The sequence below is a fragment of the Podarcis bocagei genome (assembly GCF_964188305.1).
Source record: "Podarcis bocagei genome assembly, chromosome: 6".
Classification (NCBI taxonomy): Eukaryota; Metazoa; Chordata; class Lepidosauria; order Squamata; family Lacertidae; genus Podarcis; species Podarcis bocagei.
This window is the reverse complement of record NC_138130.1, coordinates 34,500,416-34,527,344: the sequence shown is the minus strand read 5'-3', so window position 1 is coordinate 34,527,344 and position 26,929 is coordinate 34,500,416. Positions and strand designations below refer to the sequence as shown.

Genomic DNA, 26,929 nt, shown 5'->3' with positions numbered 1-26,929 from the left:
GCCGCGGCTTACCCAATAGGAACGAGATTTCCGCTTTGGACCGCTCTTCCTTCAAGCCCCGCCCCTCTCATGGCAACTGCTTCTGCTCCGAGTTGGCGGTGGGCGGAGCTGGAGGAGGGGGGCTGGGCTTTGCGCCCGGCTCTGTTCCAACCGGTGATGGGACCCGCGGGGCGTGTTTTGGGAGACGGACAAATCGCGACTGGGGGGACTTAAAGGGTGTTACACACACGCGCGCGCCATGGTCCTCGTGAGTTTTCGGTGGCGGCAGCTGCTGCAGAAGTTGCGCGTCGCTGTTCCTCTCCCCCCGGCTGGGCGTTTGGCGCCCGCTCCGGTCAGGTTTTGGCACGCCACTGGCGCCAGCTATCGGCTCCCGGAGTCTGGCCATGGGCCTGCTAAGGGAAGGAGGGGTTGCGACGGCAAGCGGAGCAGCTATGGAGCAGGGGGCGACGAGGAAGAAGACGGGGAAGACGAGGACGGGCTGGACATAGATGAAGATCTGCTGGAACCGAGCCTGCCCACTCTCCCTCTTGACGCCCAGAAAGTGTTCATTGTTCATCCAGCTGTGAAATGGGGGCCAGGCAAGCCGCAGCTGACCACAGGTGTGATGCCAGACGTCAGGCACAGCCACACAAGAAAGGTGGTGTGTCTGCAACGCAGCTGCGCCCAGCTTGCCCTCCTGTGTGTTGTACTCGCACATGGAGTAACGGTGTTGGCAACCAGGCATAGAAACCAGCCCAAGTCATTAACAAGTCAGCTGCCTCTCAGCCTAACCTACCTCTCAGGGGATTAAATAAGATGGGGTGGAGGACATCCATGCACACCCCCTTGAGCTCCATAGGGAAAAGGGAGGGATATAGAGGCAATTATTGTTAATAATACAGTTACGGTGACATGCATTAAGCTGAATTTGGGGTGACTTCTGCACGGGTTCAAGGGACTTTGAGCACATGTGAAACTGACTTGGAACAGAAACAGACTGGTGTCTCCATCTCTAAACGTGACATTGCCTCTAGCTTGAAGGGGGTTAACATTCCAAGATTTCATTTCGTAGATGTACTTTTCATTATAACTGTGTCTTTATGGATAAACAGATCTTGAAAATGGGTGTTATTATGTGACTAGAACTGTATTTGTATCATTTTTCTCTCCCAACTGACAGCTGAACTACAACTAGCTGAGGCTGCTGCTCTCATAAACACCATACAGAACTGGACAGTTGTAGATAAAATAATCCTTTCTACAAAAGTTCCTGACAAGAAATTTATCTTTGGTAAAGGGAATTTTCAGCTTCTGACTGGTAAGACGATACCTGTAGGAAGCTTTGAAGCTTTTTTCTTTTCTCCTTTAAGTCTTCACATTACCATTTTCATAAAATGAAACAAAACCTCATGGTATCTAACCATAAGATACCATAGTATCTTATGTAGTAATTTAATTTAATAGTAATTTAAATGCTACATGTTCTAAATCAGTTTTGTTTTGTTTTTAATGGCTATAACTTTGAAATATATCACTGTGACTGTTTCAGTGAAATGTTTAGGTTTGCTATAATATATAACAGTTGACTGTACATAATAGACTGGTTCAGTTTAACTCTCTGTAACCTGCGGCTTATTAAATTCTGAGCAAGCTTTCTGCATGTGTACTACCCGCTTACCCCTTCCCTGCATGCATCAGCTGTTGCACTTTTGTTGTTTTCTAATGCACCCAAATTGGGGAAACAGATTAATATCCATATACATTAATCCAACATCAGATACTGGTAGTAGTTCAAGTATAATGCTATAATCTGGCTATGTGCAAGAGTGAGTCAGATGTTTTCTTAGCAAATGACTGGTGCTGAAACTCTTGCCTTACCTGAGGGTGTGAATTGCCCCTAGGAATGTGATTAATGAGTATTTGTAGGACACTGCAGAGGGAGTGGGTGCCTGCCCTGCCAGTCCTTGAGAAATGCCTAAAATGCAGGGCTACTAGTTCCCTTTTAAAAAAAAAAAGTCATTATGTTACAAAATTATGTATCTCAATACTTTTCATTTAGATAAGATTAAAGGACTGTCAAACGTATCATCTGTCTTCGTAAATGTTGAAAGGCTTTCTCCTCTAACAAAGGTAATCCAAAGTTTTATATCTAAGCTAACAAGTCTTCCTTCGTGGTTCTGGAATATTTTTATTATATTGATATAGTGTGAATGTAGCTAAGAATCTGCATAAATCATTGATTTAGTAGTAGTCCAGAAGTCCAGTAGTTGAGAAATAACTCTGATTTTATTCGCTAGCTGTTGAACAGGCTAAGTAAACCTGCATAGGATTGGACTATGACAGAGTATGATGTTTGCTTCATGGCTAAACATCACTAAAATTTACCTAAATATGTTTCCATATTCCATGTGTTATTGCCTTTTCATGCATCAGTTTGTAATATACACATGAAAAACTGAACTAGGCATTCTCTTACTTGCACCTCAAATACTTCCTTGTGATGACATTTCCCCTCTGTAGCATAAATACAGACCACACAATGTTGTAATGCAGTAGTTTACTCAATCGACTCCACTAGGTACCAGCTAGCATAGAGCCTTCTTCAGAATATATTGCTCCTGTGTTGTCCAGCAAAGGGCCAGGGATACATAGACCTCACTCCCATGCCTTTGCATTAACAACATGACTGTGTGCTGATAAGAAACTTTACACAAAGCCTTCTATGCAGTCCAGAAGTCTGTGCAGTTCAGTTTCCAAGTCACATAGAAGCCTTTGCACGTACAGCTGTACGTGTGAAGGGTCTGTTGGTACAGATAGTTGTGTTGTTCGCATGAAGCTATGGGATGAGGCTACTTGGTCCATCCCCATTCCAGGAGTGACATCTTCTATATCAGAGGGCTATAAATATGCAGGAAATGAAGCACGAGGTTTTGCTTTTGCCACTTTCATTGGCGTGAGCTGTTCTGATAGGTTTTACAATCAAGTCCTTAAAGCCATTAGATGCTACTTTTACAGCAGTACATTGTTAAAATTCTGAATTCCATCAAATTCACAGGCAATATAAAAACCTTCAGTTTATTTTATCTTTTAAAAGAAAGAACTTGAAGAAGCCTGGCAAGTGAAGGTCTTTGACAGATACACAGTCGTCCTTCATATTTTCCGCTGCAATGCTCGAACAAAAGAGGCAAAGCTCCAGATAGCATTGGCTGAAATCCCACTTCTAAGGTACTTGAAGCACTGCATGTTAGTATCTGAACAGAAAGCAGAAACGCTTTCAGATAATAACTTAAAATCGACATGCCTCTTGTGTAATATACTTATAGATGTAGTTAACGACTGTATTACAAAGCTTAGATCAGTCTTTCCCAGCTTGGTGCCCCCCAGATGTTTGGAACTACAATTCCCTACAGCTACAACAGACCATGTTGGCTGAAGCTGATAGGAGTTGTAGTCTGAAATATCAATAGAACGCCAAACTGGGGAAGACTGGTTTGTATGCTTTATTTGAAAAAAATATAAAATATAACATGGCAGCTTACAACATATAAAAGCAGCTTTAGCAGTTACCTTTTTTTGGTAAAAGTTATATACATGGAATTTTTTTTTTATCATTACAGTTTTTTATGAGTACTTATTCGGCACTTCATGTCCTTTCAGGGCTGTGTATGTAGTTTTCAGAAGTTCTGATAGACCCTTAACATACTTTTTTATGTGTGAAATCATCATCAGCATAGTACCATAAAACAGATTTCTTTGTCAATGAAAGTATTACTGTATGTTTAAACGATCAGAAGGAATCACAGACTGGCTCTTATCTTAGCTAATGTTAATTATGTGTAAGATTACAGTCCTATGCCAACTTAGCTGGGAGCAGGTGCTGTCAAACTCAGTGGGGTTTAACTTCTGGCTAGGCATGTATAGGCTTGTGCTTTAAAAGTAAAGGGACTCCTGACCATTCGATCCAGTTGTGGCCGACTCTGGGGTTGTGGCGCTCATCTCGCTTTAATGGCCGATGGAGCCGGCGTACAGCTTCCAGGTCATGTGGCCAGCATGACTAAGCCGCTTCTGGCGAACCAGAGCAGTGCACAGAAACGCCGTTTACCTTCCCGCCGGAGCAGTACCTATTTATCTACTTGCACTGGTGTGCTTTCAAACTACTAGGTTGACAGGAGCTGGGGCCGAGCAACGGGAGCTCACCCTGTCGCGGGGATTCGAACCGCCGACCTTCTGATCAGCAAGTCCTAGGCTCTGTGGTTTAACCCACAGCGCCACCCACATCCCTAGGCTTGTGCTTTAGATCTCATTAAAAGCAATGGTATTTACTTTAACGCCAACTAACTTCTTGCATTGTTTTCAACTAATTTTATCTGAGTTGCATCCATTGTAACTTAACTGTCAATAGACTTTTATGGCCACTGAAAGGCATATTAATTTTTTTATCCCTCAGGACCAATGTAAGAAATGATGTCAATCGGTTGGATCAGCAGAGAGGTGGCTCAAGATACATTATGGGTTCAGGTAGGCTGCATTTATTGTGGAAATTAATAGTAAAAAAACTCACTCCATCACTATTGCAATCAAGGGCTTTGATGCAAACACTGATTACCACTCACAAGCAGTTTGTCTTTATGGAACTGTTCTTGTAATGATTCCTTTAGAGCCATGCATATGAAACACGTTCACTTAGACTTGGTTCTGTGGATTCTCCAGGAAAATCTGTGGCCTGGTTAGCACGTAATGCTAATTTATACCATAGCTAAGCATGAATTGCTGCTGCCTTGCTCTTCCTCCGATTCTGCTGTTGCCATGCTACCTGGAGATAAGCCGTAGTTTGGTTTGGCGTTGCATCCAAATCCAACTCATGGTTTGTGTCCCAACAAAGCATGAGCTAAAGCCAAGCTTTTTTTCTTGGCTTACCCGTGGCTCTTCGTTTACCATGACCTTGGGTTCAGAAATAATGTCAAGCCAAAACCATGGCTTAGCTCCAGGTAGCAGGACAGTAGCTGGAGGAATGATGCAGGTGTGATGTCTGCTCTGAATACCCACATACTTGCCTACTCATGATTTGGCTTAGCATTATGTGAGAACTGGGGTCAGAATAAAAGGGAGTCTGGCATCATTTTTACAGATCTTTCCTGAAAAAGGCATGCCTGTGCTAGTATGTTCAAGGTTAAAGACTATTCTAGCTGCAATAGGCAGGTGTGGCAGTCATGTTCAATGTTCTATACATCTAAGCAATACAGTGGTACCTCAGGTTACAAACACTTCGGGTTATAGACTCCGCTAACCCAGAAGTAGTACCTCGGATTAAGAACTTTACCTCAGGATGAGAACAGAAATCGCGAGGCGGCAGCAGGAGGCCCCATTAGTTAAAGTGGTACCTCAGGTTAAGAACGGTTTCAGGTTAAGAACGGAACTCCGGAATGAATTAAGTTCATAACTAGTTACCACTCTATACACACTTTTTATTGTGTTCCACCAACTGCTGAATCCTTCATATTCCTTCCAAAATTTTATTTTCATATGCAGTGGTACCTCCGGTTGTTAACGGGATCCATTCCGGAGGTCCGGCCAAAGTTTTCTCAACCAGAGAGACCTCTTCTGCGCATGTGCGTGCAGCAGTAGACCACTTCTGCGCATGTGCGAGTGGCGAAACACTTCCGGGTTTGCCGCTTTCGCAACCCGAAGTTTACATTACCCGAGGGTAACGTAACCCGAGGTTCCAGTGTATATTAAAATTCTTTATATTACCATTACTGATGATGGAAACTGTTATATTTTAACAAAAATGATACATGACTTTTCGGATTGTTTCCAGCTTTTATTTTTACTGTTGTGTGATTATTTTTTTAAAATAATAATTTTGCAAAGACTTAATCTTTGGTGTCACCCTTGTTTCCCTCATGTGTTCCAAATGGGTGATTTTTGCTTTGCTGCTACTTGCTTTTCAGGTGAAACGTTCATGGAAGTGCAACTTCGCCTCTTAAAAGAAAAGGAACTAAAAATTCGAAAAGCACTAGAGAGGCTTAGAAGAAAAAGGCGCTTACTCAGAAGTCAAAGAAGAAAGTCAGAGTTTCCTACTATTTCAGTAATGGGCTACACTAATTGTGGTAGGGAACAGCACCACAAATGCTTATGTTGCTAGTATTTAAGTACTTGCCGGAAATTCATGTAAATGTGAAGGGAGCTTTGTGTAAGGAAGTATTAATTCTTGGACTGTAACATGTATCCATGCCAGTTCTTCTCAAGAAAACAAAGTGCTTTTTTGTTACTTAGTAGAGCTTCCCGCATAGCTAAAATCCTTGATAAATGGTAGTGCCTAAGCCTCTTTGCAAAGTTTTCACATTTTGCATTTGACATGTGTGGAAGGGGATTCCTGAACACGCATCTGTGTTTATTGTGTAGTATTATTTCAGAATTAACTTACAGGGAGTAGCAGATCCCACCACAAGATAGGTGGAGCCTGATATGTAGGAGAAAAAGAATTGAAAACTGCAGAGATTTCAAGGACCACTAGAAAATAAGACAGAAGCAGCGAAAGTGCACTAAAGGGGAAATACACGCTGTTTAGGACCTCGGGGTTTCCTGTTACTGGTGTTGAAACAACCCTCTCATCAATCGCAGCTCTGATTTCACTCCTTGGCTGCAAATGCTGACAGGTGGAAGCAGCCAGGCTGGCTCATTTCACAGAAAGGTGCTGACCACTTAGCTCCATAGCTTTCTTTGGGGAAGGGAAGGGAAGGGACTCGGAACCTGGAACCCCCTACAAGTCATATAAAGACTCACAGGCACACTTCCTTAGAATCATAGAATCATAGAGTTGGAAGAGACCACAAGGGCCATCGAGTCCAACCCCCTGCCAAGCAGGAAACACCATCAGAGCACTCCTGACATATGGTTGTCAAGCCTCTGCTTAAAGACCTCCAAAGTAGGAGACTCCACCACACTCCTTGGCAGCAAATTCCACTGTCGAACAGCTCTTACTGTCAGGAAGTTCTTCCGAATGTTTAGGTGGAATCTTCTTTCTTGTAGTTTGGATCCATTGCTCCGTGTCCGCTTCTCTGGAGCAGCAGAAAACAACCTTTCTCCCTCCTCTATGTGACATCCTTTTATATATTTGAACATGGCTATCATATCACCCCTTAACCTCCTCTTCTCCAGGCTAAACATGCCCAGCTCCCTTAGCCGTTCCTCATAAGGCATCGTTTCCAGGCCTTTGACCATTTTGGTTGCCCTCCTCTGGACACGTTCCAGTTTGTCAGTGTCCTTCTTGAATTGTGGTGCCCAGAACTGGACACAGTACTCCAGGTGAGGTCTGACCAGAGCAGAATACAGTGGCACTATTACTTCCCTTGATCTAGATGCTATACTCCTATTGATGCAGCCCAGAATTGCATTGGCTTTTTTAGCTGCCGCGTCACACTGTTGGCTCATGTCAAGTTTGTGGTCAACCAAGACTCCTAGATCCTTTTCACATGTACTGCTCTCAAGCCAGGTGTCCCCCATCTTGTATTTGTGCCTCTCATTTTTTTTGCCCAAGTGCAATACTTTACATTTCTCCCTGTTAAAATTCATCTTGTTTGTTTTTGCCCAGTTCTCTAATCTGTCAAGGTCGTTTTGAAGTGTGATCCTGTCCTCTGGGGTGTTAGCCACCCCTCCCAGTTTGGTGCCATCTGCAAATTTGATCAGGATGCCCTTGAGTCCATCATCCAAGTCGTTGATAAAGATGTTGAATAAGACCGGGCCCAAGACAGAACCCTGTGGCACCCCACTAGTCACTCTTCTCCAGGATGAAGAGGAACCATTGATGAGCACTCTTTGGGTTCGGTCAGTCATCCAGTTACAAATCCACTGAGTCAATCTGGTCAAATGAAACCTGGCGGATCATGATCTCCTGAACACCTGTCCGTAACACACTGATGTGCACCAACATATAGATTATAAAATAGTATTGAAACGGTGGCTGGTTTTGTGCTTCTATAAATGACAAGTCTCCATCCCATTAACTCCCCCCCCCCCCTTTATAATTGTGGCTGGTTCAGCTTTCACTTCCTTCCTTCCTTACTTTCTGTTAGGTAAAACCACTCTAATCAAGGCCCTTACTGGGGATTCAGCACTGCAGCCTCAAGATCAGCTCTTTGCAACATTGGACATTACAGCCCATGCTGGCCTCCTGCCATCATGTCTGACCGTCCTGTATGTTGACACGATTGGATTTCTGTCTCAGCTGCCCCATGACCTCGTGGAATCGTTTTCAGCTACATTAGAAGATGTAGCCTGCTCAGTAAGTACAACCACCACCATTCAACAGACATGGAGCCTAAAAGCCAATTTGGCTTTAGGTGGGTGCAAATACTGGTCCCCTGGATACTAGCACTTGTTTCTGAGGAATTTATAGGCTTCTGTTTAACTAACCTACAGGAAGAGTTGAGGACTGCAACATACTGCGCTCAATTTGTATTGGACATTGTCATAAGTGAGGACGCGGGTGGCGCTGTGGTCTAAACCACTAAGCCTAGGGCTTGCCGATTGGAAGGTTGGCAGTTCGAATCTTTGCGGCGAGGTGAGCTCCCATTGCTTGGTCCCTGCTCCTGCCAACCTAGCAGTTCAAAAGCAAGTCAAAGTGCAAGTAGATAAATAGGTACCGCTCCAGCAGGAAGGTAAATGGTGTTTCCGTGCGCTACTCTGGTTTCACCAGAAGCGGTTTAGTCATGCTGGCCACTTGACCGGGGGGGGGGGGGCTGTCTGCAGACAAACGTGAGCTCCCTTGGTCAATAAAGCAAGATGAGCGCCACAACCCCAGTGTCATTCACGACTGGACTTCACTGTTAGGGGTCCTTTACCTTTATTGTCATAAGTGAGGACTTTAGATACTAAGTTTTTAATCTGTTTAGCAAAATATCAAACCTAAGGGGGGCAGCTCACCCAACCCCCGTAATAGTTATTACATTGATTCTTACATTGATTTCCAAAAACAACCTAGATATGCTGAACTGCTTGCTAACTTCAACCTTATTGGGTCTGTCTCAGAAATAGGTTTATTTTAAGCCCTCATTTGTGTCACATATCTTAAATACTACAGAGTAATGCAAGAGAATTTGACGAAAGGAGCTTTACATGGGTGTGATTTTGGTTCAGTTTTATCTGGTTGGAGGCATCCGTTTAGCTTTTTCAAAAGTTTCTTTTTCCTGGTCTATTTTTCCTCTGTTGTTCCAAAGACTTCCACCTCTAGCCTTAGGAGAAGGTCAAATTGCGTAGGGTCTATAGTTAATGTTAATATATGCTAGAGATTAAAGCAATTTCTACTTCTTAGGAAAGTAAACAGGCACTCTAGAAATTAGCCAAATAATACTTCACCTAGAGTTCAGTTTTGTACCTCATCAAATAGCAGGATGAAACACTATCCTTCTCTCTTACAGCTCTCTTTTAAAAGTCAAATAACTCAGCACCTTTTGGGGCATGCATATTATTTGTTACTAGGATTTAATTGTACACGTGAGGGATGTTAGCCATCCAGAAAGCAGCCTCCAGAAGGAAAGCGTGCTATCGGTTCTCAGGAAACTTAATCTTCCCAACCACCTACTGGAGTCAATTATTGAAGTTCACAATAAAGTGGATTTGATAAATAGGTAAGAGGTAACAGAATGTTATTGTCTATATCTCCCAGCTATCTCAGTTCTTAATCAAGTTAAACTAGAGTATCGCAATGAGCTGCAATGTTCCAGATTCATTTTCTGCATTGCTGGCAAAACGCCACGGCCCTGTCAACCTGGACAAGAGCCAAAAGTCAGTGGGTGGAATCCCTGGCACTCATGGAAGGGCTTTTGATCCATCAGACACCTCCACACTGGTCTGGAAAATCCTTCCACTCTCCGGAGGGCTACAGGGGTTAGCAGAGGCTTCTGCCGAGTCAAAAGGTCTTCCATGAATGCAGGGCGGATGGTTGAATTCCACTCAGCATGGCCAAAAATTGATACATTTTCTCTAACTCACAATGGCAAATGGCTGCTAGGTGGAATCCAGCACACAACAGTTTGTGTTTTATTGATTTCCTCAGTTTTAAACGTTATTTAAATATAAATTATGTTGTGTCCTTTAAACTGGATTGACTGGTTTATGAGTTTCTTCGTTTATAAATATCAATAAAATAGAAATAAACCATTTAATATTTACAACCCTCAAAAGAGCTGCTTGCTTTTAAAGAGGCTCAGAAGCATGCAACACTTTGGGAATTGAAAAGTTGCACTTACAGAAGACCATAATGAAGAAAAAAGTACCGTATTTTTCGCTCTATAACACGCACCCGACCATAACACGCACGTAGTTTTTAGAGGAGGAAAATCCGTAGGCATGCCACCCGTAGGCATTCCCTCCATAACACGCACAGACACTTCCCCTTACTTTTTAGGAGGAAAAAAGTGAGTGTTATGGTGCAAAAAATACGGTAATTTGTACTACATTTACGGTGAAGACAGTTGTAGCACCTGAGCTATGTGATTGGTTTAAGAGCGAAAGAACCTTGCATTTACTTCAATATTTTTGATACTAGATAGTGGTAGGAACCGGAGTCAACCACATGCATGATCATGTTTGATTTTATACCCAAATTTTACCATTCTTCTGATCCTGATACTCTTGAATTTTCCCCAAACAAAATGATCTTGGAGCTTAATTCCTGAATGTTCTTCTTACATAGAATGGAATCAAAATATGAGCATCATCTTAATATGTCTGAAACATTCCTAGGCCCACAGCAACAAAACACACTGTGTATCAACTATATTGTTTCCTGCTGCCAAGACCTGACTTTCTGACCTCTGCTTTCTTTGAGGTACCATCCGGCTGAGCCAGAAGCCATGGCCATTTCTGCTCTCCTCGGGCATGGTTTAGAAGAATTAAAAAAGGAAATAGACAGCAGAGTTTTGAAAGTAACTGGGAAAAACATTATGACAATTAAAATCGATCTATCTGGACCTCAGCTCAGGTAAGGCTACTTACTGGTTACGGGGCGTTTGTTGTAGAGCAAATTTGTATTGAGGATCTTTTTCATCAAACGCAGATAGCTTTGAGGTCTTTCGCCACAGCAAAGTTTTAGCCATCTTTAAAAAATAGCTTCATTTTCCTTGCCAAACCCACAGCTTGCCTGTGTTCTGCTGGTTCTGTTGTAACAGTTAAAGCTGAAAGGATTCCCTTCTTGGTGTGTTAGTTAGCTTTCTTGACCTTGAGTCTGGTGAAATATGTCCTTGGGTGCTACCAGGCCAGTAACTTGTAATCATGCTGCTGCTGCTGCTGCTGCTGCTGCTGCTGCTGCTACACAACACAATGTTTCCCATTGATTGTCTAGGCTGCAGTCACAGGACTGCTTTGCTTCAATGTAGAAGGAAGCTAAGGAGTTCTTATTCTTCATATTGGTTTAGGGAGCCCCCAGCCCTACCCTACCTCCTTCCTGTGCCCACCTCACACGAAGTATTTACGAGTATTGTGCAAAGTGAACTGCAATCCTGATTTGGAGCATTTGCTCAGACCAGGGAACTGCTTATTAATCCGAGTATGCAAGGGTAGGAGTGAGTGCATAAGCACACAGTGTTCCTAATACTCCAGAGATTGGTGTTTGTCTGCATACAGCCAATGTCTATAAGGCACTCACTGTTTTCTGCCTTTCTAGTTGGCTCTACAAAGAAGCGACAGTGCAAGATGTGGATGTTGTTCCTGAAGATGGTACAGCCAACGTGAAGGTGATCATAAACAATTCCACTTTGGGCAAATACAAAAGACTGTTTCCTCGATCAAGTTATTCCTCTTGCAGTTAACAAGATAAATTACCTTTGCAGAGAGTCTCTGTTTAATAGGTATTACAGAGCTGTTAAACACACACACACACACACACACACACAGAGAGAGAGAGCGAGAGAGAGCTTTGCTAGAATATAGAGCTTCATCCTGTTTGCTTCAGACAGACCAGGAACTGTTTGCCTTGAATTGTTGAAGAAGCGTATTTGTGAAAATGTCATGAGACAGTTGCAACACTTTCGGTTTATGGGGAATTGCATGAAACCACCCATTCTTGGCAAAGTGGCAGATCTATTCAACTGCTTATATGCAGGGTTTGTTATCAGTCAGAAAGCTAATTTTTAATCAAAGTGAATGTTGTTTTATCAGAAACGTTGCCGTGATTTTCCAGACTGCTAATGCTGCTCTAACTTCCGTATTACAATTCCTGACACTTTGTTAAGAAGTACTTACTTATTTGGAGAAGAAAAGTCCCAAAGTTTTATATTACAGCCCTGGGCTCCGCTCCTTTAACAAAAATAAATATTTAATGCCTTGAGGGGAAACTTGATTGTAGCTCTATTTTTTGCAATGTACACTTAGAACTGTTAACACTGACTAGGGATTCTGGAATACATTAGTCAGCCTTTCTGCTGCTGTTCCTTTCTTATACCCTTCATAGAAGTAGGTTAGCTTTTTCTGTAACGCTGCTACATAGTGGTTGAAGTCCAGTGCTCTTATTTATTCAGTATGACTCCCTAAGGTTTGCTTTTGGAACCAGTATTGCCCTTCCTGTTGCCTACCGTGGTGAACATGATGCTCTAGCTAAACATTTTGTCCCTTGTTGTTGCGGTTGTTGTTTAGTCGTGTACGACTCTTCGTGACCCCATGGACCAGAGCACGCCAGGCACTCCTGTCTTCCTAGTGTTCCTAGTGGTTCCTAAACCATGAACTTCAATCACATTCCTTATTTTTCCATAAGTAAGCCTTGATGGATTTGGTAACCCTGCAGAATTTTACAGACTTAGTGTAGTTGAGCACGCAATCAAGAGTCGCTGTCTCACTTAGCACGCAGCTTTTTGGGAACTTGATACAGCTTGGCTTTCGAACCAAGAAGAAAAGCTGCGCATGTCTTTTAAAAGCTTTCAAGATGAGCCAATTCCTTAACTGTGGGAGCCTGCATTCCTGGTTTTCCATTTTTGTATCACCCATATTCTCCCAGAACACAACAGCATAGAATGCTGCCCTGCCTGTGGTTGCCGGATTCCTGTCCCAAACACTCAATGTTTCACAGTAATATATCCCCTGGTAGATTGGAATGCACAGATCTTTTCGAGCAGGGCTTTGGGAGATTGTATATTAGTATAGTGCAATTACTGCACTAAATGCTTCCCAGGAAAACTGGGTCTTTTCATAGAAATTTCCATGAGTTTCATGGAGCCACCTTCGGTTTATCCATATCCTAGCTGCAAGCAAAATCTTCAGAACATTCCTATGAGGTAGGTGGGTTATTTATGGTTTTTGTTTCTTCTTCTTTTTTTTGAGATAGCATGCTAGGAGTTAACCCAAGCATGCATCCAAGCTGCAATGCTATTTTAAACATTTTCTATTAAGGTCTATCACGTTTTCCACAAAGTTATTTTTTTCTATGAAGTCTCCAGCAATTATGTTGATACAGTCTTTCTTGGATCCAGGACGCTGTTTTTTAACCCACTGATTTAGGAATGGAAGAGCAGGAAGAGTCATTTTCTTAACAGATCCACGTAGATGTGCGAGAATATAACCTAAATCTCCAGTGAGGTTGATTCCTGCAACAAATAATCCCGCTGTAGGGAAAAAAGAAAAAAGAGAATTGCTAGCTGAAATTCCTGTGATTTTATTCCCTTTTGGTTATGTGTTTTCTGCACCAGCATAGAGTGTCGTTATTTATTTTAGCAAGGAAGAGCAGACTTGCTCCCTTTCTACCACTATGTTGGTTCTGCTGCATTCACAAACCACAGAGAGCAAGCCAGATATTACTTTTGCCATTTATTTATCCATCTAGTAGACCACCCCATTGACCACATATCAGCGTAGTTCACAAAATTTAGACGACTGTTTTACTGTATCTGATGAAAAACAAAACAAAACCCTCAATATAAAATCCACATAAAACCAACACAAGGAGCATAAAATCATTCTAAAAGGCCACCCAGCTAAAAAAGAAGAGATTAGTTCCATGGACTAAAACACAAATTTAAAAGGTATGGGGATGTGCCCTACAGTGCAGCTGAGTACAGACTGTGGCTCTTACCTCAGCAGTTGATCTTCATTTTTTTCTAGATTTTTTCTAGATTTTCATTTCAAGTACCAGAGATGGGCACTTAAGAGCAGAACTGACATGGATGAGCACATCTTGCTTCTCAGAAGAGAAAATCAAGTTGCCTGCCCATGAGCAATTCTGCTCAGTTGTAAGCTACCCTTTCTCCTGGACCCAAGCACTCCACCTCCTATTTGCAGAATTTGGATTCCAACCCCCATCAGCCCCAGCCAGCTGGCCATTTGGGAGATCAAAATGCAGCAATTACCTGGGCGACCATTCTTTTTCCTCATCTCCATGTAACGGATAAGCTCTGCCGCTGTTGTTTTATTTCCCCACCAGTAGGGAATCGCGGGCCACAACTCACAGTGCTTTGTCACTTGTCCTGGATCGTCATAGGACAGAATAACCTGGTAGCCAGAGGACCACATGCTCCGTAGGGTCGGAGTGACCTGAAAGATAAGGGAAGTCAACATACTGAATTCATGTTGCTCAACAGGAAGGATGAGGATCAAGTTCAAGGCAGCTCTGTGGAACCTCAAGTTCCAAGTCATACTTCCTATGACTTCCCTAGTTGTATAGCAAAATATATGACAGTAAGATGGCTGCAAGTGGATTGGAAGACACTTTTGAGGATAAGGCCACTGAATTCATGGAGACTCTTCCTCCACCCCTTTCCATGGACTATGTACTTTTAATATAACCATCGCTAGTTTGATGCCCATCCACTAACTTAGGACTGGGGTCTATTCAAAAACCAAAGGACCTTTCTTCCTTTCCTACTTAAGTACGTTTTTTAAAAAATCACAGCACAATTCACTATACAGGAGCCAACTCCTAGGGACTGAGGTCCCTTCAGCACCCTCCACCCCAATAAAATATTCGAAGGGGGGGGTCCAAAGTTAATGGGCATTGGTATACAAATAGTGTAAATGTGCTGCATTATGTGATCAATTATGTAGGGCAGGGCTTACCTGCCTCTTCCCCCACCCCCATATTTTATTCAAGTTGGCACCCCCAATTCATTATCCATACACCCATGTGGAGCAGGCTACAGAATTGTCTGTGGTACTGCCTGCGAGTAAATCCCATTGCTATCAATGGAGCAACTATTCAGTGATATGTTTTACATTTGACCAGATACTGAACACCCCCACCAAACCTGGAAAAAGCTTACTTCAGCCAGGAGATGATTGGTGCTCATTTTGGGAGGGTAAATTAGGTCTTGTATCCTGTGTTTTACTCGCAAGCTCATTGAAATTAAGCCACATGACAAAATTTGGTCCATCACTTTCAATGGGTCTATGCAGGGTAGAACTTAATTAGATGCAACCATGTAAGTTGCCATTATTGTTTTGCAGCTTCTTTCTTTTTTTAATGTAGCACACCTTTAAGGAATTAACTACGTCAACATGTTTACATGCCGAAACATTTAACATCTTAGTAATGTCAGTAATAGCAAAGCATAATTTAATTTGTGCTAAGGTTGCGCTCTGGAATCTGTTTTCAAAAATGTTAGCAGACGAAGAGTTGTGGAAAAATGTTAGCGGACAAAGAGTTCCTTTCCATTTTAACTAGCTTCATTCTGTATCCACCAATTGGATAGTGCGCCTCAAGTCTCAACACTTCTTTTTTCATTTTAAGAAATTAAACACTATTGCCATTGAATCACAGGGCATCTTTTGAAATCCTATTGACCAAAAAGGATGTGGGTATTGATATTAATATGTACAGAATCTCATTCAATTAGAGCATAGTTTGAGGATATGTACATGAGCAATCCTATTTATTTCAGTGTATCATCCTGAACAGGCCAGTGTGAATAAGGCTTCTACAATCTTGAAACTTCACAACCAAACATTCCAAGCAACTTACATTTCTAGGACACAGTTTGCCACTGAAGATTTCCTTTGTACGGGAGACCAAATGGCGGTGATGGTCCTCATCTAATCCATCAAAATTTCTGAAAGCTAGAATGACAACCTCCCAGGGGTGATTTCTTAACCATCGTAAAATATCCCACAGGACATCCTGCAAAAGCCAACACGAAACAAGTAAAATAAATAGCTGCTAAGTGCTACGAGGAAACTGAAACAAACAGCAACCTGTAATTGATGAATTTCGCAAGTGACACTAAGTTGCATACTACAGATACAGTGATGTTAATTGTGCAGGATTGGAATTTTTTTTACACATTTCCTGTTTGACATATGTTAGCTAACGCAAGCTGAGTATATTATCTACAATATGCAGGGACGTGGGTTTGCCGATCAGAAGGTCGGCGGTTTGAATCCATGTGACGGGTTTGAGCTCCTGTTGTTCTGTCCCAGCACCTGCCAACCTAGCAGTTCAAAAGTATACCAGCGCAAGTAGATAAATAGGCACCACTGTGGCAGGAAGGTAAACGGCATTTCCATGTGCTCTGGCTTCTGCCACAATGTTCCATTGTGCCATAAGCGGTTTAGTCATGCTGGCCGCATGACCCGGAAAGCTGTCTGTGGACAAACACTGGCTCCCTCAGCCTGTAAAGCGAGATGAGCACCGCACCCCATAGTCGCCTTTGACAGGACTTAACTGCCCAGGGGTCCTTTACCTTGTCTACAGTAGAGACAGCTAAAAAAACACACAACCACTTGATGTAATTGCAAGTATAGAATAATCTTGACTAAATTGTGGGATCTTGAAAATCTCAACTTTAATTTTCAAGTCTAAGTGGCAAGTAACCTGTCCTTATGACACAGCAGAGTATTTCTGCCCTGTTTGCATTACTGTCTGACAGGAAGAGTTATTCAACAGTGGAACAGACTCCCACGAGAGGTGGAGGTTTTTAAGCAGAGGTTGGATGGCCACCTGTCATGTAAGATTAAGTTGAAGTTCCTGCATTGCATATGCCAAAAAACAAAACAAAACCACAAACCAAAACAGAAGAGGTATCCTAGCTCAGAAGGCCTTTGGGTTTAAAAGGCTCATATTAACATCTGTTGCATAGTCTCAAATCCTATTGACATCAAATCCACTTGGCACACATAACAGCAATCAACTTAGGGGTGGGTTGCTCAATCATTATTTTCCAATAAATATGGCAGTGTTATAATTAGAACCTAAAGTTAACCACAGATCAAATACAATACAAAAACCCCCAGAACATTCATCACATAGTAGGCAGAATTAATGGGCCATTTGATTTAATAATTAAAAAAAGGATCTGATTAATTAGATACATAAGGTGTGATCCAAAGATTCTTGAGTGTACCCATCTACAGAGACTTCTTTTTCTCCAGCCTAACTGGGAAGTAAAATTAGCCACAAAGACAGAAATCAATATTTTTCTCCACTTGCAACTTGATTTCCTTCCATGCTGGGTGGCACTTGATCAAAGTGAGCTACAGGATATTCTGGGGAGAGGTGTCAGGACCACATTGGGCGAGGCTGGAGGCTGCATGCCGTCCTCAAGCTGTGGTTTCCCCACCTCTCCTCTACATGGAAGGGAAAGGCTGTATGCACCAGAATTCCTTTTCTGTCCATGTGGTGTGCTCCCTGGCTCATTAAAGAAAGAAAGAAAACACAGAGGAAGCTTCTGTGTGTACAGAAATCTCCATAAAGGCCAGTGCACCCAAATATTTGGCAAACACAATTGTCTAGTTCTCACTTATTGGTAAACCATGTTTTAGCACTACACACACCAGGAAGTAGCCACAAGTCTTGGGCTCACACATTCTTTGCTTTCCTTCTGGACAGCCGGGAGAAGGAATTTGGACCAGAGATTGCCACATAAAGCAAACTTGTTAGCTTCAGACACTGTGGCTTGAAGTTGGTTTGTTCTAAAACTGACCAGAGTTTGTTTTGAACCACAGTCTGCATATCTATTATTCTTGGAAATCTAGGTACACCAGGATCTCAGTATTTTGAAAAACAATCTGTTCCAACCTCTTGGAAACTAGAAGGCCAATAAAAGAGAAGCAGAAGTGTGTTTTAATTCATGCTTTGCAAAGCCAGTCAGGCAATTCTGAGAAGCTGATTCATATTTTGAACACTTAGGGTTAGTAATGTTTGTCTGCTGTAATTGTTGCTTAGCCTGCTGTGGAATCCTAATAATCTTCAAACAGATTAAAATATGAAAGCCAGACATCACAGGGAATTGCTATGTTATACCTGAGTCGGCATGGTAATTGCTGAATCCTTAGTAAGTCTAAGTTTTGGGTCTTATTGAAATGGTGGACGCCTGAGAAAAAAGCTTTTTGAGAGCTGCGCTCTCTAGCCATAACACATTTGGTTAGGTTAGCTTCAATAAGCTAACAAGTTAGCTGTGCCTTAACTTAAATCCCATTCAGTGGGAGCTAAGCAAAAGTAACTTAGTCTGGATCTATCCTTATGATATTTATAAAACAGCATAACAGTAGCCAATATTCCAGTCAACTGCATCTTCACAGCTACCAAGATTCTTGCAAATGAATTGCAACAGCCCCAATCCAGAAAAAAAGAGACATGCACAGACAAGATCAAAAGCAATGGGGCAAGTTTGTAGATTTTAATGGAAATAAAGCACTGCTGGTTTTTTTCTGAACAGGGCCATTGCTACAGAATGAATACAAAATACCCAAGCTGGATATTGAAGGCTCTCTGACTTTAACATGCCTTCAGTCCTCAAGGCCACCCTGGGCTCCTTTGGGAGGAAGGGAAGGATATAAATTTAATAAAGAATCGTAATCATGCATGTTGGTTTTAAACTTTCATATTGTGGTAAAGTCATCAAGGACCTTGGATTTTTCTAGACAAGCTCCACTGAACGGGATCCATGTAAAACACAGATGTGTTTAAGCAGCGCCCTTTTCATTCCAACAGGACATATGCAGAAGAACATCCAAAGAAGTCCTTAGTTCTATATTTCCACACTACAGACTTGAAGGAGCGTCTCCTTGAACTTTGACACTAAAGATCATTTGATCCAAAAAAGGGGGGGGGGAATTAACATCTTTTTCAGGCCATAATGGCATTCAATAACTTCCATTCCAATACAGATCCATTGCACTCTGTAATGAAAATCATGGCATCAGTGACCATGATCTGGACCGTAGGAAGGTAGCGTATTCCCTGCACTCACAAACAGACCTTGGTCTGTAGTGAACCAGCACCCATACCAAGCCCTGGGAGCACATAAGTGAAGTTTCTGATTCACCTGGTACAGATGTGGTGCTTTCTCTGCCAACAGGACATGGTACAGCCATGGCAACCATGCATATGTATACATGCACACAAAATGCAAATGGCCTGACCAACTAGTCCTGCTTAGTATGCATGGGATGTCTAGTTGCAGCACTGTTTGCAGGATCATAGGGGTCAGTACTCTCTGCACTGGCTGCAGAATCAGACAAATTACCTGGCACCTGCCTGATCCAGTACACAGCCTGATAGTTCCAAAAGCCAATGGTAAAACTGATGGAATTACTCTTCCTCAAATGGGATATGCCCCCACACAAGGCTGTTACAGATAAGACATTGAGGCATACACGCAACTTTTTCACCTGCACCAGGAAGGGGCTGGCACATGCCCCATATTACTTAAATAGTAGTTAGATCAGGGCTGGGGGACCTGCAGCCCTCCAAACATTGGGCTACAGCCTCCATCATCCCTAGCCAATGGATGAGGCTGATGAGAGTTGGGAGTACAACATCTAGGGGAGTTAGATCATATTACAGTGGTACCTCTGGTTGCGAACAGGGTCCGTTCTGGAGGCCCGTTCGCAACCTGAAAAGAACGCAACCTGCATCTGTGCATACGCAGGTCGCAATTCACTGCTTCTGCACATGCGTGTGATGTCATTTTGTGCGTCTGTGCATACACAAGCAGCAAAACCCGGAAGTAACCCGTTCTGGTACTTCCGGGTCGCCGCAGGACACAACCTGAAAATGCTCAACCTGAAGCAAATGTAACATGAGGTATGACTGTATATGTAACTACAGTAAGTTGTCTTAAACTCTTTTTTAAATTGTATTGTGATGTTGTGTTTTAAGTCCTCCCTGGGACCTTAGGGTGAAAGGCAGGTAATAAATCCCATGATAATATGAAATAATAAATACTTCAGTGCTATGAAAGCAAAACTGTACCTCTACAACCGCTGTTGTGTACAGCATATGAACAAAGTGCAATTTCATGGAAGGTTCATCAGGCTTGTGAGCAATCCTCAGATCAAAATACCTTATTCCAGCATCCAGTTGCTCTGACAGAGTCAGCACCTGTCAAGTTAAAAACAAAGTGCAAACAAGAGAAATACTGAATTGTCTCAGTAGCACACTTTTTTGACTTTAGATAAAAAATAGTATTCAGAAGACAGCAGATTATGCTGTTAAGTTGCTTAGCACAAACCTCAACATTTTTAATACATCGGGGACATTTATTCTATTTCTCCTTGCGGTAGCTGTGGGATGGTACATCTCATATGGCCCTTACAGCAGAGTGAGCATGCTAACTGTTGAAAAAGCAAGCTTCAGTAATAAGACATAGGAACCAGAAAGTTTGAGAACTGCTTACCTGTGTTATAGACCACCTCAAAATAATTGGGTGTACTATGCTGTGCATATGCTTGTCCATAAACTGCAGCAACTTGGATTCATTTATGCTCACTTTCGAGTCCTTATCCAAGCAATAAGTCATAGCATCATGACTTCCTATTGGAATAAAAACGTAAAGTCAATCTACTTCCAATCATTTGACAAATCTTACCCTCTGCACAAAACTTCATCTCTAAAACCATGTGGCTTTACACACAATTCCCACCCTAAGCACATAATTGCAAAAAGATCTATCAGTGGGGAAAAGCGGGTATCAAATCCCAGCTCAGTGCAAACCCTTTCATCAAGTTTCTTAGAGGCTGAGAGACTGGGTTGAAAAGCAAGATCCATGTGATGTCTGATTCTGAGCCATCACACAACCTCCCAAGGTTGTTGTTTCTGGAGGGCTGGCAAAAAAGGAAAATCATTCCTGGCTAGTGCTTTTCCCTCAGCAAGAAGCTTTAAGTTAGGATTTCCTAACCACCCTTTTGATACAATTTGGGCAAACTACACATACCCCAAGGGGACGCGGGTGGCGCTGTGGGTTAAACCACAGAGCCTAGGACTTGCCGATCAGAAGGTCGGCGGTTCGAATCCTCACAACGGGGTGAGCTCCCATTGCTCGGTCCCTGCTCCTGCCAACCTAGCAGTTCGAAAGCATGTCAAAATGCAAGTAGATAAATAGGCAGTGGGAAGGTAAACGGCATTTCCGTGAGCTGCTCTGGTTTGCCAGAAGTAGCATAGTCATGCTGGCCACATGATCCAGAAGCTGTACACCGGCTCCCTCAGCCAATAAAGCGAGATGAGCACCGCAACCCCAGAGTCGGCCATGACTAGACCTAATGGTCAGGGGTACCTTTACCTTTTACACATACCCCAACAATATGGCTTACATCTATTAGATTTTGTCGATGAGATTCGGTGTTGGGCCTGCTCCTTGACTGAGTTGTCTGGCACCAAAACATCAGTCAACATGACAGGAAGAAGCTCACTCCAGAACTATTTCCAAAATGTGGTCTACACATGTTGATATTGCATTTGTGGGAGTGCACAGATGCTACGGAGCATAGCCAATCCAAATCTAAGTGCAATAGGATACTGAAAAGCTGGTGCTATTTACCTGGAAGTGACAAATTAGAGAGAGGAATGCCCCAGAGACATTCTGGCAAATTAGACATCCATTGGCCGCCGTCACTGTACAAGTGAACAGATTTCTTCTTTGAACGTCCCTTCATTTTCTCCTTTTGCATGATGTTCTATAAAAGAAGCTGAACAAAATGAGAAGTTAAGTCTGCTCCGTCGGTACGACCTTCTCATTGCACAGTACAGTTGTGGCACTGATTAAATTCTAACACTTACTAAATTCAGGAATTATAGGTGTCTTGCACCCACAAACTAATAACAATACTCTAAGATGAGAATGTAAGAATTACTGTGCTGAATCAGAGCCAAGACTAATTTAGTCAAACTCTGCAATTGTAGAGTTGGAAGGGACCACAAATGTCATCTAATCCAATCCCCTGCAATGCAGGAATCTTTCGCCTAACGTGGGGCTTCAACCCATCATCCTGAGATTTAAGAGTCTCATGCTCTACCGAATGAGCTATCCCTCAGATACTTGCCATCTAAAATACCTGGAGGGCACTAATGTACTAGACAAAAAAATTGCACATCAAGTCTTTGTTGCACCCTTCGTACCTGTCATAAACTGCCCTCCAAGGCAGCCATTTATATTGCACCAGCCTAAGGGCTGTGACAGTGGGTGGAATGATATGCATCAGCACAATTCATCACCGCCTTTTTTTGAGTCATGGCAAATAGGGCAGAACTGGGTAACTGACCTACAGGCACCAGGTCAATTCACCTGTGAGTGGCACTAGTCACCATATGCATCACTGCTCCTAAAGCATATGCATGGGATTAAAACAACCCATCTAAAAGAGGCCTATACCCAATAATAGATTCAGACAATTGGGTTCTTCGCTTAATGTGATGACTTTTGTAGCTGCCTTTGGAATCCAATAGTACTGGGAAGGATCTAACAAATGATAGTGTCCTAAAGTCAGAATGCATTTGAAAACATCTAAGTATTATGTTGTCCACTACTTCAAAGACCCATTTAGATGACCTGGTTATGTTTGAGTCCCAGTACTTAGATACTGCAAAAGTCAGAAGGGGGGGGGGAATATGGTTGTCTGAATTCATCTTTTTTTCCCCTTCACTTTGCAGATAAACCAATCAAATTACCTTTTCCTGTCCTGAAAGTGCATATCAATGGTTTTGGATATACTTCCCAAAGAACTGTAAAATCAGTTTTCAGGAATTTGTTTTAAAAGGCATCTACACTTCTTTTTTTTACCATGTCTAAAATCCCAACCATTTACACAGGTAACTAGGAAGAACAGTCTGCCATCCACAAACCAAGATCAACAGTGCAATTCTTTGCATGCTTACTCAGAAGTAAGGTCCACTGTGCTCAACAGACTCCCAGACAAATTGATATAGGATTGCAATCAAAATTATGTCAAATGGCCAAAGGGGTGTGGTGGAAAGAAGAATCTTGGTCCAATACCAAAATACATTTTGAGTAAGTCATTCGCATTTGATATGCTAGAAAATAATATTGATAAAATTGATAGTCTATACCAGTGTTTCCCAACATTAGGTCTCCAGCTGTTTCCAGACTACAGTTCCCATCATCCCTGACCACTGGTCTTGCTAGCTAGAGATGATGGGAGTTGTAGTCCAAAAGCAGCTGGAGACCCAAGGCTGGGAAACACTGGTCTATACCCATCCCAAATCCATCAATCTATTTTACTACATGAACTGCAAAAGATGCAGTATGTCAAAAGCTGGAGTCAGGAATAGGTCAGCAATAAAACAACACCACCACCAGTGTCATTGAAGTTAACTCTTTATTCAAAGAAACCAAAACAGTGCATATCTAGTGGTCACAGCAATCCTTCTGAGTAGGTCTTGCCCCAAAGAGGCAGTTGTGAGAGCCTTCCCACCACTCTCTAAGGCTCTTCCCCCAGTTTCTTCCCCAGCAGACTGAGGCTTCATAATCTTGTCTCTCATTGCTCCACCCTCTTCATTTCTTTGTCTGTTCTGTGAGACCGGGGTGGGGGGAGTTGGTCACAACAGGAGAGGGAGACCCCCTGGATTCTTCAGCAGCCTGCCTCATCTCCATCTCCTGGCCCTCTTCCTCTCCTGCCTCTGAATCTGGACTGCTCTCTGCCACAGCTACTCCCTGCTCACTAAACCCTGTTGCCTCTTCAGCTTCTGACACCTCCTCTTCCTCCCAGTCTGCTCCCTCTTCTCCCTCTGACCTCTCACCCATCGTCCCACTACCAGTCTCCTGGCCTCTGAGACTTCTTCCCCAGGGGTTTCCCTTGAGGGTTCCCGACCTGGTGCCCCCCAACACTCCTCTGCATCCAGCCAGTCCATGATATAATACAACAAAATCCCAACATAACAACAGATGTCATTTGGGCAAAATTAATCCATGTATACTTTATTTGGTAAGAATTAGGAACATCAGGGAGCACAACACAGATTAGACTCTATACAAACACATCCTAATCTGCCCCATATATAGCGACCAATATTGCCTGACTACAGGAGGTCATGACAGCCACAACCTGATTTATTTCCTACCGGGCTATTAACCTATTTTTTTGTAAAATCCCTTCTGCCGTTCCTTATCTATTGTTTTCCTAAGTAGGTCAGTTGTTCCCACACATAAATTACCAATCAGTAACGCTAAAGCTTCTGCAGCTCTGGCATAATCTCCTAAGGAACCTTATAAGCCAGGTAAAAATGCATAATAATAATAATGTCAGAACAAACCAACTTTCTCCCTAACAAAAAAAAAAGATGTTAGAGCACCATTCATTCGATGGCAGAATTCTCACGATCTCTATTCTAGATCACCTCACCCATCTATTCAGGTGATCAGTAGTAACAGTATCTGCTAAACCAAACACGTGCCTGTTTAGTGAGAAGATCCTCATGTGCAATAGCAACAGGTTCCTGATGTGTAAAGGAACCTCTAGCTTACGGTCATTATTGCGAGGAATTCCATGTGAGATGCTAACTCATATTCTAATTTGTTATATTTATACATCATACTTCAAGCTATATGACTGTACCATAAAATTGCATAATTACAGTGCATATGTTTGAGAAAAGTTCTAAACAGGTAAGGAGAACCTGTAGCCCTCCAGGTATTATTGGACTTCACTTCCCATCATTCCTAACCGCTGTCCATGCTGGCTGGGGCTGATGGGAGTTGGAGTCCAACAAAATCTGGAGAGCCACCAGTTCCCCATACTTGACCTAAAAACTTGTACGTTCAAGGCTGAACTACATGTTACAATAAATTCATGGTTTCACCAACAGCACCTTCTGTCCTACAGCAAATCCCAGCTTGAGGGACAATTTTAGTTGGACCTGGAGTACAAAGGAAAAGGTTTAATCTTCCCCTCCCTCTGCTCCTCTGTGCCTGCAAGTTAACAAAAAAGAAGCCAGACATATTAAATATGTAACTGTATTTAATGCAACATGTACCTTATTCTGGATCTTTCTGTATTTGTCATGAAGTATACATTCAACTCTTCTATCTTTGCAATCCAGTAAATGTACTTATATGATACACATTGCCTCATTTATTCATATTTTGGTCTGATATTTCATATTTTGGTGAAGTATGAACCATCCCTAAGCATTTATTGGAATTTGTGGATGCTGCTTGTTTTGAACACATCAGCAATCCATAAAACACAAAGTCCACAATTTCACAGTTCCCGTCTTGCACTTCTTTTTAGAGTTTAGCAACCCAACTCGGATGAACTGAAAGGCTCACAGACGACGTGGGGTAGGGGAGGCACGGGTTTCAGACCCAATACAAAATTTCAAGTAAAAATTCTTATTTAATGCGTTTGTAGATCGTCCTCCCCGCCCCCCATAGACACCTGGGAAGTTATTTTGCGCCAAATATTTCAACGGGGCATTGGTATTGTCTGTAAATAATCCAAGTTCCCGCTCTCTCTCTCTCTCACACACACACACACACACACACAAAGCACCTAGAACGTTATGCTACTATAAAAACTGAATGGGAAAGTCCTATATAACAATGGGGACGGATGTTTATCAGTAAGACTTGATTACTGCTGTGGTGGCACAGTTAAAAAACCGGTTGCTTAGAGACGCGGGACATGCCCTACATTCAGCTGTGGGAAAATATTTAAGCTGCAGTCCTAGTCACACTTTCGAGAGTAAACAAGGCTGCACAGGATTGTATCGTTGCTCGCGCGCAAAGCGGAGACGGGAGGCATCAAATAATTTTTATTTTAAAAAAAAGAAAAACTGTTAACTTACTCGAGGAAGAATCAGAAAGATCCCGTTCCAGGAGACATTCTTCAAAATCGCCCTGTCGCGTGTCACATTTGGCTTTCCACAGCACGCAATTCCACAGCGTAGGGGTCGCAGCTGCCCGTTCCTCTCAGCAGTAGCAGAACCTCGCTTCGCTTCCTCTCTCAATCCGGGCCCGCTCAGATTCTGGATCCAACACTCGCCTTTTCCCAAAAGCCGCTGCACCGGGAAATGAAAACAAACACACGCTGGCCTCGATTTGCATGCAAGCCCGGGGATTGGTCCTTGTCGCCAACGTCCCGCCTCTTGCGTGGGGGGGGCAGCCGAATTTGGGGCGGGACGAGGAGAAGCAAAATCTGAAACTGCAAAATCAGGGCTTTGTTATGAAAGCGCGGAAGCAGAATTGCGGGTGGGTGAGAGAGGCAGAAGAAGCGCCGAGAGACCCTTGCAAGGCTTACTTGCGAGTAAATACGGATCGAGCTGCACACCCCACGCGCGATTGAATAAACACGCGTCGGAGGTGCGGGACTGCGCCCCATCCACGGGAGGTTTCTAACAGGCTGGTTCAGGCTTTCTCAGAATTAAACGCCAGGGTCTCCTTCCAACACTACGGTTCTGTGATTCCAGGATTACTCCTAAAGTACCATGAGCGTAGCCAGGATTTTTTTGGGGGGGGGGGCAGGCTTTTGTTAAGGGAGGCAGAACATCAGATTTGTACTGATTTTTAATCAAGCAAATACAGTAAATAAAAATAACCAACTGACCAATGGAGTCGCTGATAGCTCTCTCTCTCTCTCTCTCTCTCTCTCACACACACACACACACACACAGAGAGAGAGAGAGAGAGCGCTTCATTGCGGTCCATAGACCCAAAATACACAGTACAATAGTAAATATCAACAGTTATTAAGATGCAAAATCGGTTCTGCCCTTCCACAAAAGTCCTCCCCCCCCCCC

At 42.8% G+C, this 26,929-nt stretch overlaps 2 protein-coding genes across 6 annotated transcripts; one reads left to right on the top strand and one right to left on the bottom strand.

Moving 5' to 3' along the window:
- Positions 1 to 113: 113 nt before the first annotated feature.
- On the top strand, positions 114 to 12,314 carry GTPBP6 (GTP binding protein 6 (putative)). 2 transcript variants are annotated; one of them, XM_081197096.1, is made up of 10 exons: positions 114 to 599; positions 1,160 to 1,297; positions 2,039 to 2,109; positions 3,074 to 3,204; positions 4,427 to 4,497; positions 5,931 to 6,089; positions 8,055 to 8,263; positions 9,460 to 9,608; positions 10,811 to 10,963; positions 11,645 to 12,314. In XM_081197096.1, the coding sequence occupies exons 1-10, from the start codon at positions 239 to 241 to the stop codon at positions 11,787 to 11,789; spliced, it is 1,587 nt and encodes a 528-aa protein (XP_081053222.1). In that variant the 5' UTR covers positions 114 to 238; the 3' UTR covers positions 11,790 to 12,314. The 2 variants fall into 2 exon arrangements, with proteins under 2 accessions (XP_081053222.1, XP_081053223.1); XM_081197097.1 differs by having other exon boundaries at positions 414 to 637.
- PLCXD1 (phosphatidylinositol specific phospholipase C X domain containing 1) lies at positions 11,799 to 26,209 on the bottom strand. 4 transcript variants are annotated; one of them, XM_081197129.1, is made up of 9 exons: positions 25,979 to 26,209; positions 25,001 to 25,100; positions 23,543 to 23,704; positions 21,717 to 21,866; positions 20,577 to 20,713; positions 20,153 to 20,281; positions 15,923 to 16,078; positions 14,316 to 14,499; positions 11,799 to 13,574 (listed from the first exon to the last, which is right to left on the bottom strand). In XM_081197129.1, exons 4-9 carry the CDS (start codon positions 21,844 to 21,846, stop codon positions 13,339 to 13,341), a joined length of 972 nt encoding a protein of 323 aa, XP_081053255.1. In that variant the 5' UTR covers positions 21,847 to 21,866; positions 23,543 to 23,704; positions 25,001 to 25,100; positions 25,979 to 26,209; the 3' UTR covers positions 11,799 to 13,338. The 4 variants fall into 4 exon arrangements, with proteins under 4 accessions (XP_081053255.1, XP_081053253.1, XP_081053254.1 ...); XM_081197127.1 differs by lacking the exon at positions 25,001 to 25,100; XM_081197128.1 differs by lacking the exons at positions 23,543 to 23,704; positions 25,001 to 25,100 and adding an exon at positions 23,051 to 23,206 and having other exon boundaries at positions 21,717 to 21,864.
- Between the last annotated feature and the right edge of the window lie 720 nt (positions 26,210 to 26,929).